At 34.5% G+C, this 16,582-nt stretch overlaps 1 protein-coding gene across 1 annotated transcript; it reads right to left on the reverse strand.

The window, feature by feature from the left end:
- Positions 1–3,140: 3,140 nt before the first annotated feature.
- Positions 3,141–12,001, reverse strand: LOC123541116 (nuclear receptor subfamily 1 group D member 2-like). Its single transcript, XM_045326513.2, has 8 exons — positions 11,416–12,001; positions 10,899–11,052; positions 10,399–10,563; positions 9,769–9,929; positions 8,569–8,673; positions 6,949–7,126; positions 4,784–5,020; positions 3,141–4,289 (listed from the first exon to the last, which is right to left on the reverse strand). Exons 1-8 carry the CDS (start codon positions 11,782–11,784, stop codon positions 4,045–4,047), a joined length of 1,614 nt encoding a protein of 537 aa, XP_045182448.2. The 5' UTR covers positions 11,785–12,001; the 3' UTR covers positions 3,141–4,044.
- Between the last annotated feature and the right edge of the window lie 4,581 nt (positions 12,002–16,582).

Consider the following 16,582-nt stretch of genomic DNA (forward strand, 5'->3'; position numbering starts at 1 on the left):
ATTCAAGGACAAATTATAAATGACATTAAAATGAGGATAACTGTATATTCGTCCAGTTTTGATCATTGACATTCCTGCTGTGTATTAGTAACTTTTGTGAACAAGATTAGAATGTTGCTTTTGCACATGTACACATTGATTGGACCTCTCAACAAAATTTCATACCTTATTTTAGGGATTTTTAAGACAGTACATTTTCAAAAGTTTGTTGAATGTATTTTGATATTTAAGTGCATTGCAATTCATGAATACCAAGTTAAAAATAATAATGGCAACATTTCTAGGCCTTTATTGTAAGCCACTAGACTTCTGTAATGATAAATGTTTAATGTATTAAGGGGAATATACTCTTTTAGTTTTGTAATGTGGCATTCCTTGACCACCGTATCTTTTCTTATGCACTACTTTGTAAACAAACTAAATAATGTGTTTTAGCTCACATATGCCAAATGAAAAGCAAGACAGTGAACTTATTTCACATTCTTTCTTTAAATTAGAATCTGTAGGACATTGATAAATGTTTGGACAAAGTGAAGCACTATTATTTTCGCACCAAAAAGTCTTAATTGTTGACTTTGAATGTACACAAGAAGTCTTATGTAATTCAACAATAACTTTCTTGTTTCAGTTTTTCTCATTTTTATTTTAGTGAGCAATCCTTTGTGTACTTATAACAGTTGAAACAGTATTCATTTCATTTACCAAAACCGTGTACTTTTTTGCAGGTAAATTTTATAATACCCCACCCACTTTTTTTCTAATTTCAAAGTATGCGTCCCCTTAAATCTTGTGTGACCGAAATACTGTTTAATTTGGCGTTTAACATTAAACAAACGTCCAACAATGATTGAATTGTAGCAAACGGTTGTACTTAGGTCAATATTTACTTTCAAAATCACTGCAAGCAGTAGAAAACCGTTTCGTTCTTTTCTAAAGACTTAATGGCCAGTCCCCCTCCCCTTGCACCTTTGACACGAGGCTGACAACGGTACATTCTCTTAAAACAGCATTGTTCTTATAAAATTGTTCGATGTAGAGAGAGGTAAATTTCTTACAAAATTCTTAAAACTGAAAACCTTAACAATTTTTTTTCGAAGGAGCTTGTTACTCTAGGAAGGTGAAGGTGTCGTATAAGGAATCGTATTACGTCGACACATGCAAAGAAATACATAATTCTATTTAACTCTTAAACTATATTGATCACACTTTTGCAATTGCCGTATTGTAATTCAATATTGGACTACTTTCAATAGGTTGTAGTAATGTATTTGCCCGTGGAATCCAATTATTGCTAAATATTTGGCTAAACAAATAAACTGTTTTACACATAGAACCTAAAACTAGATAGAAAGACATTAAATAAAGTATAGGAATTGATTTCTTTCTAGGTCGTACAAATAACCAGAAATGATTTTACAGATGCGGAATTTATGAAAGTTAAGATCAATATCTAAGATTTTAAGATTTGTGTTAAAACTGTGTTCGCAAAGAAAGACAGCGCTTGCCTTATGCATGTGATTAATAGCACGGTTATCTATTAGTTTACTTCTCTTGCACTTATACAATTTAGTGGAAATTGAAAATGTGTTTAGACCCAATATCAAAGTTTTTTTCACATTAAAGATAATAGGGATATATTCATATTTGTTTTATTTACCTTTAAAAACTTATTTTTTAAATTAGATGTTTTTGTAAGCTTATTTATGGTTAAAAAATCAACTTTTAATAAGTCGATAATAAAAAGGAAATATCGCTTAATAGTATTTTATAGAGAAGATACAACAGTTTTGCTTGTAAAATGTCATAATTTATTAATGAAGCGGCGTTGTTATACCCGACAGGTAGGATTAGTAAAGGTGGAAGTATATTGATCTGCATTAATTATGCTTCAATGAATGCGTATGTTAATCGTTTCGTTATACAAGTATTTTTCCTATAGTCCAATATCTAATAAATAAGTGTATTGACATCCACCCCTTAAGCCCATTGAAAACAACCCAGTATTAAAATTACAATACTGCGAGTACAAAAGAATGACGTAATGACAGTGTTTTATTCTAAGGTAAATATAAACATAGGCTATTAGAGGCGCTATTAAATTTTGTCGTACTTTCAAATTATTAGTTTGAACCCATTTTTTATGAAAAGGTAAAGGTGTCTAGGCTTGACTGTTGAATATATAGACATAATGCATGGCTTTCAATGCCTTTTGGTTTATCAACAGGGTTTTTACATACATGTCGGTGGTATAGATCTAAAGAAAACGTAAACGCGGTTTGGTAACATTTTGGTAGTCCCTCTTTTCTGGCTTTAAAATAGTATTATGTTTTACACCCATAAGCCATATTGAATTTAAATTTCACATATTTTGATTTGATTGATCGACAGAGTCAGAAGGGGACACTTTCTTTATATTTGTTATATACTTTATACTCTTTGCTAGCAGATCTAACATTCAATGCTGTTTAGTGGTTTAAAATTGTTAATTTCAGACAGAGGGTAAATTTGGTTCGAGTCCTTCTTTCTGGTAACAGTAATCATTGAAGATTAAGATGTCTATTAAAAGCAATTAACTCAAACTACTGTGCTTTCTCAAATGGCAAACCCTGGTCTCACGACATCATTGCTGCTTGGAGCACTTATTTCCCGGCCCAGGCTTGACCATTTATTTAATTCAATACAAAGTGTACTAATTAACTGTCCTTCATACTTTTGCGCAGTCCTAGTATTAAAGACAAATATGTCATAAAATTGATCATTTGTTTCAAAAGCATCATCTCTCTCATTTTAAAATCAACGATTTGACGTTTTGAACACCACAAATATCGTTCAGGGCGCCGAAAGGTGTGTTTTGCAATCCCATTGTTTTGCAAACACAATCTTCAAAGCAATTTTATTCGCACTCGCTATGAAGCCTAATTGGTGAGAAAGACAAAAATGCAAAAAAGTTGCAATTTTTTTGTAGGATTTAACGTCATAACAACACAATGTAGGTCATATGGCGCCTTTTTCATCTTTTGATGGTGGAGGAAGACCCCAGAGGTCCCCCATGCATTATTACATGATGGATAGCTGTTGGCACCCGGATAGAATCACTGTTCTCACGTAAGACAGCTGGTAGTAAAAACAATAAATCAACGACATCTTATACTTTTAATGCGAAATGAATGACAACAATAGCTGACTTTTGAGAACACTAAAATTATTCTAAACTAACATGACCGGACAACTAATTCAATATTTTTGGCCACTTAATTTCTAATATTAAATTGATTCTGTGACAATTAAACAAGAAAACTTTAAACCATAGTGTTACTTGCAGCAGATGCTAGGGCAATTAGTGTCATTCTTAATGATGACTGTATTTTAGAAATATAATATTTACTGTTGTTTTCTAAGTAGGTCTATCAACTGACATATAGAACCCAACATTGTTTGTTTTATTATTTTTCAACAGCAGACTTTTTTTTCAGTAAATTTGAATGTTTTTGACTTGCGTCTAAAATCAACCGGAATAACGCAGTTTGAAATCAAAGAGGCATTCAATCGAGATACCCATGGGCATTCAAATGAGATCTCGTGATGCATTCAGTCGCGATCACGTGAGGCATTTAATTGAGATCTTGTGATACATGCAATCGAGATCCCACGGGGCATTCAAATTAAATTCCTTGATACATTCAGTCGAGATCCCATGAGACATGATATCCCCGCAGTCCTGTGAAGCATTCAATTGGAAAACCTTTTGGCATTCAATATTCAATCGACAGCCTCTCAGACATTCAACTGAGATGCCCGAAATCCCATGAAACATTCAATCGAGATAATATGAGGCATTCAATCGATATCCAATGAGGAATTCAATCGCGACCACTTGTCTCGGAAACTAACACAAGGTAAGGAACCCTTTGCAACCGTCATTTCTTAACTGTACAGCTTCAACTAAGTGGTGTTATTTCTGAGATATAACGCAGTTGGAACTAGTTGCAGCAATTTTGCCCTCGACCGATGTTAACCATATTATTACTTGTACAAGGCGGTATATCAGGTACTCAGTTCTTTCAACAAATAAAAATTATCCTTGGACACCGTAGGCCATTCAGACAACAATTTCTTAGACAATTCACCTTCTACCTCCGTCAGCTCGCGAACGTTAGTGATAAAGTTGAATATTTTATACAGCAGGGTACCAGGACCACGTGGCCGGATGTTGAGCAGATGTTGTAAACACGTGACATATTTCTGTTGAAGAGCGTCGACTTTATCTGGCTCTATTAATTGACATCGGTCTGAAAAAAGGTAAATGAGAATTGTTTTAGCTATGTTGAGCTCTATCAGTCTTTGTTTAAAAACGACAAAGAAAAAATATAGCATATAAAAAAAGCTGTATAAATGACCTGGGTCGTACTAAAAAAACTCCATGTATTACCCGTTTGATGTCGTGAAAAGGAAATAAAACGATCACATAAATTTAGTTTCACACTAGTGTAATAAAGCTTCGACGTTGACGTCGTTTTAAGTGAATGGGGCGTCGGACGAATTTACTTGTTCTTTCGTAGGTAAGAAGACGTTTTTATGTTTCAGCAAATTAAGATTACATGTGATAAAAAGAATACAATGTATTACATTCGTATCTTTCCACACTGAATTTATTAAACTTGTTGAATAAAATCGATAAAATAGAACCTCGCATTTTATTATTTTATTCAACTCGTTTGATAAATTTAATATGAAAAGACTATATATCAAACAGAAATAAAAAAAAATAGCTTAGTTTAAATACCTGAAGCTAAGGTTATAATGGCACGCAAAACACTCAGCTCTTGTATCGTAAGTTTAAGATCTTCCAAACGCTGGGCATACTGGTATCTTTTCATGGTAATATTTATAGGTATAAGTTGGCTAAGTTCATCTAAATGTAGTTCTTCTCCCCAAGGGCTTGTTACTACCTGTCGGTCAAAGTCTAGGTGGGTTAGAAGGTATCTGTACGCGCAAAACAGTGTCAATTCAATACGTGACGCTGAAAATGAAGAAAATTAGAAGAATATATTTTCTGTGAATTGCACGAAAGTATCCTTGTTTTTGATGGGTTTAATCACAGGCGCTTGAAGCTCTATCAATAGATATATGCATTACCATACCCTACCCACCTAATATACCCTTCAAGACATCTAGCCTGCATATTTATTTTATTGATTGAGCTTCAGACACCTGTGGTTTAATATCGCACCGACCAAAAGATCATATGGCGACTTTCCAGTGAAGGAAGAATCCAGGTGCCCCTCTCTGCATTATGTCATCACGAGCAGACTCCTGGGTAGGACGACTACAGAGAATATTATACACAAAACACATATGAATATCATTTCAAACATCAGAAGAAAATACAAGTATGAAAAATATATATAATATATATAATAGCACTTGTACAATACGGAATATTGCAACGCTATCTCTTATTCATGTGAACAATGCTGTTTTCAAGGGGGTTTGCTGACTCGCATTAGCTTATAATAATATAAAAGCGTCGCTTTTTAATATCACAGTGATATACGGAACCAACTGTAATCTAGACTGAACACTTACCAAAAACGTACCAATATTGTAATACTTCCCGGTACATTGAACGACTTTAATGAATTGGGCCAACTGTATATTCATTATGATATTACCAATTCATTATCCAGTTTGATCTTAAAACTATTCATTAGCCCACACGCATTTAATACAAATTTATGTGCGCAGTCATCTTGTGTAATGACTAAAACAGGTGACTTCCTGAATGTTGTTGTTGTACATGCAAAGCATTGAGAGTAGTTGTTTAGCGACTAATGTTTATAAATAGAATAGTTGTTTACATGTCCTTTGACTTAAGATCTTATATGCATCGAAAAAAATCCCTTGAAAGGAAATTTAAGGTTATACTCATTTAGATGGTGTTTTTTTCGTTCTTTCCATGCTAATATTTATTATGACCCATATTATGCTGGGCTTTTGTTTCTTAAAAGTCTAAACATCACTACAACTCCAAAGTATTTTGTGTTAAACTGTATTCAAATATTTTATTGGAATTAACGAATCCGTTTTAGTATGAGCTTTCATTGTTATTCGTGTTTAAATGCTCAATTTTGCCTGTTTTTAACTTTTTGACATTTAGCTGCTGCTATTTATGACTTTATCTTAAACTATGTTTTAAGAAGTGGAACAAATTTTAACGAATTAAAGTCAAGTGTTGTCAGTACAAATGTAACCAATACAATGCAATAGTTATCATATTCACAGTATTCCTGGGGGAAAGGTTTGCTCAAATAAATTATATGCTTTTTTCCCTGGACAACTAGGATTGAAAAGACACCCAGTGAAAATCTAACATATAGTAAGCATTCAGTGGACATAAATAAGTGTAACTGATCATTTGTTAGGTTTCGAACAAATACCAAAATGTCTAATAAGCCGCCTTAAAGGGTCTTCTACTAAATAGTTCGAAACTCTATTGACTGAGGTCCGTCGATCTTATTCTAGTTCAGGGAACAGCACAGAATAGGTTTTCCCTTCCATCAATTATTCAAGCAATCGTTTTCTTTTCTTTTTGTTCTTTTTATCTGTCTTTTATCTGAACAAGATTGTTTATAATATTGATAAAGTTTACAGTGCGACCCAACAGCGCATATTCCATCTAGGAATGTTTACTTAATATCTTAAACGGCTTAACATCAATATTAAAGTGGCATTTCCTTTAACCTTTACCCTGCTAAATTGCTAAAATCGACTGGTCCATCATTTAATTTTGGCAGCATCACTTACTATTCAAAGGGTTGTACACTGATAAGCGAACAGAGCAGACCATGATCAGCCTGTACGGATGTACAGGATGATCTTGGTCTGCACTGGCCGTAAAGGTAAAAATCACATGTCGCAAACAGATTAAATGTTAAAAACACAACTGACCTTTGATTAAGCTAGCTTGGTCGTCAAGCCTCAGATCCCTAAACCCTGGTATCTTTTTGGCAAAGGACACCGCCTTTATAACCTTCTCTTCAAAGAGGGTTAACAAATTAGCCGCCTGGTGCATTTGACAATCAGTGTCTGGATGATCACCGTTTTGCTGCCTGGATTTGTAGCTTTCCTAGTAAAAGAACAAATGAGCCGTGCCATGAGAAAACCAACATAGTGGCTTTGCGACCAGCATGGATCCAGACCAGCCTGCGCATCCGCGCAGTCTGGTCAGGATCGATGCTGTTCGTTAATGGTTTCTCTAATAATAATAGTCTTTGAAAGTGAACAGCATGGATCCTGACCAGACTGCGCGGATGCGCAGGCTGGTCTGGATCCATGCTGGTCGCAAAGCCACTATGTTGGTTTTCCCATGGCGCGGCTCAAATTATATTAACGGAGACACTTTGAGCCAGATCTCCCTCACCGTCGTTAATATACACTTAACCGATATCTTTAAAGTATTTGGACGACTCGAGTTAAGCACTAATGATAATTTTGGCAAAGGGTGGGGGGCTTTGTTTCGTGACTCAGAGTGTTGTAAATGTCTACATATTAGATTGTCACCGTTTCTACTGTGTCATACTAGTAGCTTAACGTTGTATACAGGTAATGCTTGAAACATTTTTTGTGGGTGTTGGTTTAGAATCACACCAACACAGTTTTGGATATATGGCGACCTTTCTAGCTTTTGATGATGGATGAAGACATCGGATTTCTCATACAGGCACCTTGGTAGAACTGCCGACCTTCCGTAAGTCAGCTGTTTGGCTTCCTCACATCCAAAGCGGGGTTTCGAATCTACATCAAAGAGGGGCCAGTAATTTGAATAATGGAGATACACTAATAATAACAAGATTTAGAATATGAATGACAAGTTGTACAAGAATAATAACGAAACATTCAATATGAATAACACATACACAAAAAGAATAACTAAATACAGATAAAAGTTTACAATATGAATGTCAAATCATTGAATACCGATAAAGAACACACAGTGATAACGTCGAACACACCTTTTATAAATGAGCAAATCTTGTCCTCCTTTACTTAATACTTCAACAACTTTACTTGGTGCAACATTATAAACAAACATCGATGAAATATCCTCACAAGCTTTATCCGAATTATCAGCTAATTAAGTTCAGACGTTGTTATTGAAACGTGGCTTTTGATTGGTTTAAAAAAGTGTAGGAAACCAGTAAGCGCCAATGAGCCGATTGGATAAAAAGGTAATGTTTACAATCATAAAATTTGTGACAAAATCAAGTATTACAATGTTTTCTGTGAATTTAGAATATTTTACAATTGTCTGGCTAAGTGCATGCCTTTTAATTGTCTGACATGTTGTCTTATTAAACGAATCTCATTTGTCTTGTCATCTCTTAATTTTGGGGTACGTGACACAGTCATTTTTTTATAACGGAAGCCTATGGAAAAAATAATAGCTGTGTTTGACCTTTAGGTATTTACGCAATGTGTTCTACACACGTTCGTCGATAATTCGGATAAAACCTTTGAGGAATTTTACTTCGGTATGACATGAAATATAAGCTCTGTTATGCAGCTTACCAAGTACTCATCCTGTTTTTTCTTGATGATTTCTATTGGTGTGCCAACAGGATTTACGCTGGCTAGATGTGCCTCAGTGACGATTCTTACATCTGTGTCTATTTCCTGTTAAACAACAAAAGAAGAAATATAGAGTATCTGTAGTTCTCGTTATGAGAAACCATGTTGATGATTCTTTTCCGATTAATTTTTCGGAAATATTTCATCAAGAAACTGTTTAAGAAAAATTTGTTATGGCTTTATGCTTATTTGGGGGGTCGTAATTTTAACACACTGAAGTTAATAAAAACACAAAATATGTTAATTTTAAACGTGCATAGTTAAAACTGCATTTCTTCTACATTCTACATATGTGCATTAATCCTTAGCATAACTCTGCGAAAACGAAGTTGCATATCAATTGTAAATAAACGCAGGTGCTCGTTCATTGCTTAGATAAAACCTCACCCACAAACACCCAAAAATATTTGGCAAGAAACACAATGCTGTTGAAAAATTAAAAATATACTGAAAAGAAAACTCTTTATATAAAACATATTAGTATTTGAGCCGCACCATGAGAAAAGAAACATAGTGCATTTGCGACCAATCAGTCTAGCCAGGATCCATGCTTTCAAAGCCTGTTTCAATTAGAGAAACCGTTAGCGAACAGCATGGATCCTGACTAGACTTCGCGGATGTGGATGCGCAGTCTGGTCTGGATCCATGCTGGTCAGAAATGCACTATGTTGGTTTTCTCATGGTGTGGCTCATTTGTCTATACGGCATTTTGTTTCATTCCTTTGAATATTTGAACATTAATACTAGCGACACCTCACCACCACCCACCCCCCAACGCCATTATCTGTCTCCAACTCATTTTGGTTGAGACAGGATGTGTGTTGTGACTGGAAGAGTACTTGTGGAAAGAAACATCGTGTTCTGGTATGCTGGATGAGTCATGATAAAAATTACCATCGTGTAGAACTTTTAGAAATTTCGGTACTTGAAAATTATCAAACACAGTCTTATCTTTTTTTATAAAGTATATATTAAGCGTAAAAAGAAACTACCCGTTCAACATATGAAAAGTGCAACGCTCACTATTTTTGAACACTGTGTGTAAACAAAGCTTTATTCCACAAGATACTCTTTAGCATCGGTAACACTATCACTGTTTTAATATATTATTCATGATATCATAATAAGTATTTTATATACCTGTTGACTGATGCCCATGGCAAGGATGTGAGTTTTGGTTGCTGCTTTTCTGTTGGTAGTTTTCATTGGACTATCACAGTAATCATACGGACCAATAGAATTATCTGTTACATGCGCTGTTAATGAAATACCAAAGTTTTCCGGCGAAAACGTATCATACTCTGAAAATTGTTTTCAAAAACATTATTTTAGCTTCATAATTTTACTTCTGAAAATTGTTTTCAAAAACAATATAATTTTAGCTTCTTTATAATTTTAGAATATCATCTTCACCGACTAAGTATTTGTTAATCGTGTGTTACAGAAACTGACTTTCGAAAAGTAGTGCACAACAGCATGACATGACTGGTAAATGAATATTCAACAGTAGCAAATAGTGAATACAGGTATATAAACTTCACGAATCTTAATATGATTATAAAATGCAATCTTCCTATTTCAAAACGGCATTACCACATACTACCACTTTTGTACTTAACTGCTTTACTGTAAGAAAATTTGAGTTACATGAACTGATCAGACAGCGTTCAGCCAAGCAACCACTGGTTACGAAGCCCCCGTTGTCTGATCATGGGATGTGGGGACCTCCCTCGGTTTGTGATGTGATTCTTTAATCCAAGATATACTTACGAACATGTGCTGAGGAAGAGTGTGTAGAAGAAGAGGATGAGGATGACGGACTATTTTCTGAGAACGTAGGTATCTCTTCCTTGTTGTTATTTAACGATTCAATGTACTTCGCCTGCTTGGTGTTTCTTGTTTTGTGGTTGTAAGTGTATCTGCCCAGCTTAATGGCTACAATGGCAGAGCATATAAGACACTTAAATTATACACCGTTTAGATTAAAACTAAATGACGGCATCTTACTTTCAAATTCGATAATTCTAAGTTCAAATCGTTATATAAGACGGTACATGTTTCACTAATAGAAGACATGATTTATATAGTTTGTATTTGTGTAAACTTACCTGAGTACAAGTTAATGATGTACACATTGTTAGTGACGGGTCTGGTAGACCATACATGTATTTTATATAAAAACAAAATGTCTACACTGAATGTATGAGTTTTGATGATAAAATTCATTAGGAAAACGCGTATGAATATTATTATTAACTACTCTGTCTTACCATTTCTAGACATCCCCACTGCAAGACATCTCTTGTATCTGCATGCTTGGCATCCATTTTTTCTTGGACCTCGTTTCCATGCTTCCTGCATTTCCGGCGTGCATTTACATTTGTACTCCACTTCGTCTTTCATCAAATTTCTTCTGAAGAATCCCTAAAAAGAATACGGATGAGGGATACAAATTATAGAGAGAGCAACAATGAAACTTGACATTGAAGAAATATTTTGTTTTTGTTGGGTTTAACGTCGCATCGACACAATTAGGTCATACGGCGACTTCCACCTTTGGTGGTGGAGGAAGACCCCAACATTATTCTAACACATGGGGAAAACCACCGACCTTCTGTAAGCCAGTTGGATGGCTTCCCCACATGAGTGATTGTACGCCCAGGGTGAGGCTCGAACCCACATCGGTGCGGGGCAAGTGATTTGAAGTCAGAGACCTTAACCACTTGGCCACGGAGGCCAATGAAATTGAAGAAAAATGTTATTCCTACTAAACACAAATAAATGTACCTTACAAGCTTCGCAGGTGTTTGCGCCATAATGGAATCCTGTCGACGTTTCCCCACACACAACACAAGGTGGCAGAAAGGGTTTACGATGTCTTGAATCTTGTTTGTGTCGTTTCTTTGCAGCGTCTAAACTTTCCTCAGAGGAGTTACCGTTCCAGGTATTACACCGAACATTAGTCCCTGGAGGGATATATTCTTCATTGTTATTTTGAAATTGGATAGGCGAAACAGTAACTTCAGATATTCTTTCATCGCCATTTATCTGACCACGAATCAACACATTATTCCCATCGTCATCATTATCACAAAAAGACATATAAGGTTCCGCTTTGAAAACCGTGTTACAAAATCCTTGAAATAAACCTTGCATGTTTTGCTTTAACCTACTTTTTGTTCAATGTTTTATCTAAAATATCTGCTGTTTTTACGTCCGATAAAACATTAGTCAATACGCGAAATTGATCCGTGTTAAATAATCTTTACAGTACAGTACTTGTAAGGTATTAACAAACTGCTTACTGGCTGGTTAATACTATGTAAATACCAAAGTACTTTATATATTTACGTGTTACGTAGAACTATGATCGGACCGAGTTGACCTACAAAATTTATCTTTGTGTAATCTCTTTTAAAACTTAATGAATTTACAAATTTACTTTAAGGTAGCGCTACACATACAGATTATCGGCTTATTAATAGTTAGATACAGAATAATGAGCCGGTGGGCTGTTGAATACATGTAAAGCTTGTGGAAAAATATGTGCGTGCTTTAATATTTTAAGAGAAAAGTCATACTCTCTATTGTGTAGAAACTCAATCGGCTAAAATATTTTTGTAACATAATAGTAAAACTATGTTTTGTTCTATTCTGTAACACTATAATATTCAGCATTTCTGTATTTTAAGCGACCTATATCCTGTTAATTTCCACGTTCGCAAGTGACATAATACAACATTGTTGTATCAGCCATTTTCCTTGTAGTAGAACGACTAATTCATTGTATACTTGCAAAAACTATTTCTTAACTTAGTTATACACTTTTGATTAACACAAAAGTCATTTCATATCCAGGAAATAATAAAAGCACGTGCATTCGAAATACGGAATTGTTAATCATAACATCATGTTTAACCTGAGAATCAAAAATCCTTACTCTCTTTCTTAAGATTAAATATCATGAAAAATGTTATGGGTGAAAAAAAAATCCAGGTTGAAATTTTCAGATAACTAAGCATGGAGCAGCCCTAATATATAGGATAGGTAAATTAAAAACTAAGAAGTTTTATCAAAATATACATTTAAGACAGTTTCTGTACGGGAAACTGTCATAAAGATCGTGAATTCCCCATATACACCCATTATGTAAACTTGGTTCAACGTTTAAATCAGTGTAGCAAATTCTTAAAGCCCTGCTCCGCGGCTATTCAAATTCTGTTGTGTGTATGCAACCCATGATTACAATAGGTAACAGTTAACGGCCACGCGCCACCCTTTAGCACGCAAAACCACAGGTATTTTATATAGAATTTTATATAAAATATACTCTGACAGGCGTCACTGTTCATAGTCAGGATTTTTATGCTTTATCAGTGACAATTTAAGGTTAAAAGGCAGGACTGGAGCAGGTCTTTAATTTCACAACCCTATCTATTTTTCTCAATTTCCTAATATTAAATATATTGTAATACTTTGAAAAAAAAATCGGAGATAAATTAAACTCAATATTATGGAATTTTTATGCTACATTAAACTTAGTAAATCGTTGTGAGAAGAGTATCAAAACTAATAAGGTATACAACAAAGAAGCACCTTAAATTGTGTTATCTGATATTAACCAGTCATACAAATGTGTCAATATATAGCACATGCGTTTTCACTGTGGTGTATTGTGGCTACGGTGAAGTATTTGTTAACGGTGGCGTTTCTCTACTTTACTGTCGTGCTGTGTCGAATTTTGTTTTGAGAATGCTTGTGAAAAAAGGGGGTGGGGCTCTTATTTACGATTAATGTACGATTAAAGACATGGTTGGTTAGTTTGAAAACCAGTCCAATCTATATACGTGTATCAGAACTATAAAGAAAACAATTTTTTTCTGCAAGTCTTCTTCGTATAGCGCATTGATTATGCCACTTTATTGCTGCTTTCGGCTTTTGAAGATCAAATCGCATTGAAAGCAGTATTTTCTTAGAAATTTTAAAAGCTTTTTTCTTTTTTTTTTTTTTTTTTTTTTTTTTTTTTTTCTTTTTTTTTTTTTTTTTTGCATTTTGTTTTGATGCAAATGAATGTAAATTATTTTTATTTCATTAATTTTGCTTTAGCAAAACTAATCAAACATATAATTTTTTTTTCTTGTTAACTGCGTTTCACACATTATAGATACAAGGTCATGTCTAACGAATGAACACGTTTTAAAACTGGGATCTTATTTTTGAAATTTCAAAGTTTTTTAAGGAGATTTTCTGGACAAAATTTATATGAAGGGATATCTCGCGATATATGGATTTACATAGTGATGCCAAAAAAAAAAAAGAGACAAAAGAGTGACAGTGAAACTACGGATTCTGCACAAAGGACAAAAGAAGCAAAAATATCGAGCAGTGGTGGTGAAAATCATGCGTGTCGGTCATTTTCGACCCAGTAAGATATACCTGACTTGGTGCTAGAGATGTATTTGCTGTTCATGGGAGATTCTCGTAGAGCTCGGTTTGAGGCGTGTTTTGATAAACTGCAAAGTTATGATCCATTGACGTGAAGTTCTGCGGAATTAGTGGCGGTTGTTTAACAAACTCGAACCAACCATGTCCAGTTCTTTCAAGATTCATTAGTGAAGCACAATCCTGACTATGGTGTCATGTTTATTGGTGGTAACGACATTGATTAACCAGGCTCTCTTGCAATAAATGCAGAGACCATTGCATTACGAATTGTTTCAATTGCTGACGTTTCTTACGTCGCTACAGTCCAAAACATATCTTTATTTGCCAATTAATTCCAAGGCAACACGCCCGCCACATCCCAGTGTACATATACAGTGAATTTATTATTACTGAGAGAAGCAAACAGGGTGTTTAAACAAGAACTTGTTGGAAATGAATATTTAACGTACAGGAATTTGAAAGGAACGAAACATTCTAATGCTAACATTTTACAGATAGATGGTGTTCATTTCAACAACCTGGGATTTGAAATTTTTTCCGCAATGTGAGGGGAATAATTTTGAAGTGCATTGCAGATATGTAATTCACACAATGTACTGGAAGATACCGTATTGTAATTGGTGGCACATTTGTATCTATATTATCATATAACAGTAAGTATAGACATAGTAAGTATATTAGCCTGTCATATATGATAGAACCAAACCTATATGGGGTCCATTTCAATTAGATAAACAAGATAAGCAAGCTTATGAACATGGCAGATCTTGTATATCATAAATTTTCTGCCCGTTTTGTGGTAAAAGAATAAATGTAGTTAAATGGACTAAACAGAACCATTTATTGTTAGTTGTGTTTTCAAATTCGTCATTTAGATATTAAATGACAGATTTCAATCAAAGATATGTGTTGGTTTTTGATTTACTACATCATCAAACAGAGCTCATAAAGTGAGTGTAAGATATATACCTTGGCTATATGGAGCTAATGCTACGGAGCTTGCATAAATACAGATTTATAGAACAATAAATATATTTATGTAAGTACGGGACGGGACGGATTTTAATATTATTCAGTTGCGGAGCAGGAAAAGCTTCCGCGCAAATTATCAAGATTCGAACTTCAAACCCTCCCTCCCATCCCTGGTATGCACGACAATTCCATGAATCGCGCTATTTTGTCGTTCTTTTAGCATGATAGCTGAAAAAAAAAATCTTATATTTACATTACATTTTCTTTCCATATATAAGCAAGATTATATTATAGATTGCACACATTTTGTTGCATTTAACATGAAGATCAGCTTCCCGGCCATTCTGTTCACCAGACGGAACAACCGCGACCTCTCCCTGACTACATGTATACGCGGACGTCGTAACTTTCGCGTCTTTCAATTTGCCGTTAATACGAAATGAACGTCATTATTTTCAATAGAAAATATTGCAAATTGTACTGGCATTTTGTAACTTCAGATATTTTCTGTGATATTATGTCACTCAAATGAGCATGTTTAAAAGAGAACAATATCACTGTCAAACATTAATGCCATTAAAATGTAAATTATAACTCCGCATATTTTTTTCTTCTTAGATTAAACCACAATAATTGTACATATATCTTTCTTAATTAAAATCTTATCTATGCACACAATTAATGAATATAAAATATCTTTTTTAACAGTCAAGCAATGCTGTTTACTGTCTTTAGTAAGAGAATTATAAGGGACTAATCACAAAATAGCGAACCAAAGGTATAACAATACTGTCATATAGGCAAATAATAGTATTTAAGTCTCAAATACGAGAAAGGATTGCTAATTTTAAAAATAAAAGATTAAAACTGAAGTTTGGAAAATACTGAAAGTAACCCACATTTAAGAATGAAAATGTAAACTGTATATTTTTTAAAAGAAATGTTGAAATTGCAATAAAACTTTTTTCACGATCGTCTCCTATGCTCAGTACAGTCCAAGAAAATCCAGATCAATTTCTAGCTAATGGTTTCAGAGGAGATGTCATTCGAAGTAAGTGTTGACGCCGGCGGGCGACGGACTAGCGGCGAGTGATGAAAACAGCTCACCTTGGGGACGTTGTTTTCTGTTGAGTTAAATATTGGGCTAGCAATTTCAAACAAGACGGCTTTTCCCCACTACATGCATATGTATGGGCAAATGACCACGTGCCATGGTTTTGATGATCTGGTTTGTTCGAACATTCTTAGTAAAGGGTCGCCCAAAGAACAAATTCAAGCCTGTAGTTTATTACATGAACATTTTAAAAGTTTCACTATACACAAATAGGGAAAAATGACCATACAATCCGGTTGCCATGTTTTTACAAATCAATTTGATTTGAACAATCTTAGAAGAATGTTACATAAGGAACATTTCTGTGAAACGATCTTGAAATTGGGCCATCAGTTTTTGAAAAGAGAGTTATTCAAGTTTTTTTCCCTTTCTATTGCCATGGTGACATGAGTTCTGTCTATATTACTGCAGTAGATTTCTTTG

Source organism: Mercenaria mercenaria, chromosome 16, assembly GCF_021730395.1.
Source record: "Mercenaria mercenaria strain notata chromosome 16, MADL_Memer_1, whole genome shotgun sequence".
Taxonomy (NCBI): Eukaryota; Metazoa; Mollusca; class Bivalvia; order Venerida; family Veneridae; genus Mercenaria; species Mercenaria mercenaria.